This window comes from Meleagris gallopavo, unplaced genomic scaffold, assembly GCF_000146605.3.
Source record: "Meleagris gallopavo isolate NT-WF06-2002-E0010 breed Aviagen turkey brand Nicholas breeding stock unplaced genomic scaffold, Turkey_5.1 ChrUn_random_7180001869770, whole genome shotgun sequence".
NCBI lineage: Eukaryota > Metazoa > Chordata > Aves > Galliformes > Phasianidae > Meleagris > Meleagris gallopavo.
The window spans coordinates 5,655-7,587 of NW_011134725.1; the positions used below are offsets into that span (position 1 = coordinate 5,655).

Sequence of the window (1,933 nt, forward strand, 5' to 3'; positions counted from 1 at the left end):
GCGGCGGCGGCGGAGACCAAACTTCCCCTCCGCGGAACCTCATCCGGCCCCGGGGCGCCGCTCGGGATGCCCCGCCCCGCCCCGCTCGGATCGGCGCCGCCGTTGGGCGGCTCAGACATCGCTCGGCGAAGACCGTCGCGGGGATTGGTGGGGCGCGCCGTCACTCATGTCGGAGGGAGGGACAGAGCCGTCGTTCCCTCCCCTCCCTTCTGATTGGCTGATATTTACGTCGCTCGCTACTAACAGCCAACGGGAGGCGGCGCTCCTCTGTCAGCTGAGGCGCGACTCTGCCGCGCCCATCCCCTCCTCAGATGCCCGTTCCGCCGTCCCATTGGTGGAGACATCTGCCGCTCCACAAAGCGAGCCAATCGCTGCCGGAGCGCCACACCCGCCGCTCTCCTCCCGCCCTCTTTCTCATTGGACAGAACGCCCGCCACTCTGCAGCTTACCCAACCCAGACGGAGCGAGGAAAGATCGCGAGTAATGATACGTGAAGCACGTTGTCAATCACGAGATGGAGCAGTTGATTGGCCCGTGGAACAGGAAGAGGAATTCTGTCAGGGCTGGGAGTCCTAGAGGGGGAAGAGGAGGGGGCAGGCGGTCTCTGGGGGCACAGGGGCAGAAGGAGCGCCCCCCATCCGAGGTCGCGGCCCAACATGGCGCCCACCGTTGCTATGAGTTACGCCAACTTCCGGCGCGTATTGTCCGCATTTAAGGCAACTTCCGGTGTGGTGGGCGGAAACGCCGTTCACGTGACCAGAAGCGACGCCAGAAGGGCGGCCGGAAGCGATGCCGGAAGCACGGTGTAACGCGGTCTCAAGATGGCGGCGCCCAGCGGCACCGGCGCGGGGAGGGCTTCGCTGCTGCGGGTGGTGGCGGAGTGCGGGCAGAGCATGGCGCGGGCGGGGGAGCTGCTGCTGCCGCACGGAACCGTGCCCTGCCCCGTCTTCATGCCCGTGGGGACGCGCGGCACCGCCAAGGAATCACGGCGGAGCAGCTGCGGGCGTTGGGCTGCGGGCTGTGCCTGGGGAACGCTTATCACCTCGGGGCGGCGCCGGTGAGCGGGGCGGGGGCCTGGGAGGGGGCGGGCGGGGAGAGGAAGGGAGAGGCGCGGGAAATGAGGGGGGCAGCGCGCTGTAGCCCCGCCCACCTGCGGGAGCTCAGCCCGTGGCCACGCCCACAGCGCGGCAACGCACGCCCGAGGCCACGCCCACTTGGACAAACCACGCCCCCATCGCAAAGCCACGCCTCCAGGCGCGTGGGACGCCCCGTGTGTCCAGGCCACGCCTCCAATCTCCAGGCCCCGCCCTTCAATGGGACCACCAACCCCCCTCCTCCCCCCCAAACCCCCCTTTTAATTATCCCAATTAACGCAATTAATCGCTCTCCCCTCGCAGGGCCCCGAGGTGGTGGAGCGTGCGGGGGGCTGCACGGCTTCATGGGGTGGTCCCGCAATCTGCTGACGGTGAGAGGCTGAGAGACCCCCCCCAAAGCCCCATCCCCAAAGACCCCCCCAATTCCCACCCCCCTAATTAACCCCCCGCTAATTACCCCAGGACAGCGGCGGGTTCCAGATGGTTTCCCTGTCTGCTCTCTGCGAGGTGTCGGAGGAGGGGGTTCGCTTCCGCCCCCCCACGGCCCCGAAATGCTGCTCAGCCCCGAAAGAGCCATGGGGCTGCAGAACGCGCTGGGTGAGCCCCATAGGGAGCCCCATAGAGACCCCGCAGGGACTCCATGGCTGCCCCATAGAGACCCCGGAAAGACCCCACAGAGACTCCTTGGCTGCCCCATAGGGACCCCGTAAAGACCCCACAGAGACTCCTTGGCTGCCCCATAGGGACCCCATAGGGACCACATGGCTGCCCCATAGAGACCCCGTAAAGACCCCACAGGGACTCCATGGCCTGCCCCATAGGGACCCCATAGGGACCAC

General features: G+C 67.4%; 2 protein-coding genes across 2 annotated transcripts in view; one reads left to right on the top strand and one right to left on the bottom strand.

The window, feature by feature from the left end:
- The window catches only part of LOC109364557 (dynamin-related protein 3A-like), a gene marked incomplete at its 3' end in the record, with an annotated part of 6,297 nt that extends 5,620 nt beyond the window's left edge, over positions 1-677 (bottom strand). Inside the window, exon 1 of the mRNA XM_019611189.2 lies at positions 450-677. Within this exon, the coding sequence (XP_019466734.2) occupies positions 450-658 (209 nt within the window). The remainder of the gene's footprint in view (positions 1-449) is intronic.
- A 105-nt stretch (positions 678-782) lies between these two features.
- The window catches only part of QTRT1 (queuine tRNA-ribosyltransferase catalytic subunit 1), a 2,964-nt gene continuing 1,813 nt past the window's right edge, over positions 783-1,933 (top strand). The window contains 6 exon segments of the mRNA XM_010727086.3: positions 783-972; positions 975-1,057; positions 1,398-1,416; positions 1,419-1,465; positions 1,557-1,632; positions 1,635-1,691. Of these exon segments, the coding sequence (XP_010725388.1) occupies positions 822-972; positions 975-1,057; positions 1,398-1,416; positions 1,419-1,465; positions 1,557-1,632; positions 1,635-1,691 (433 nt within the window). The 5' untranslated portion in view covers positions 783-821.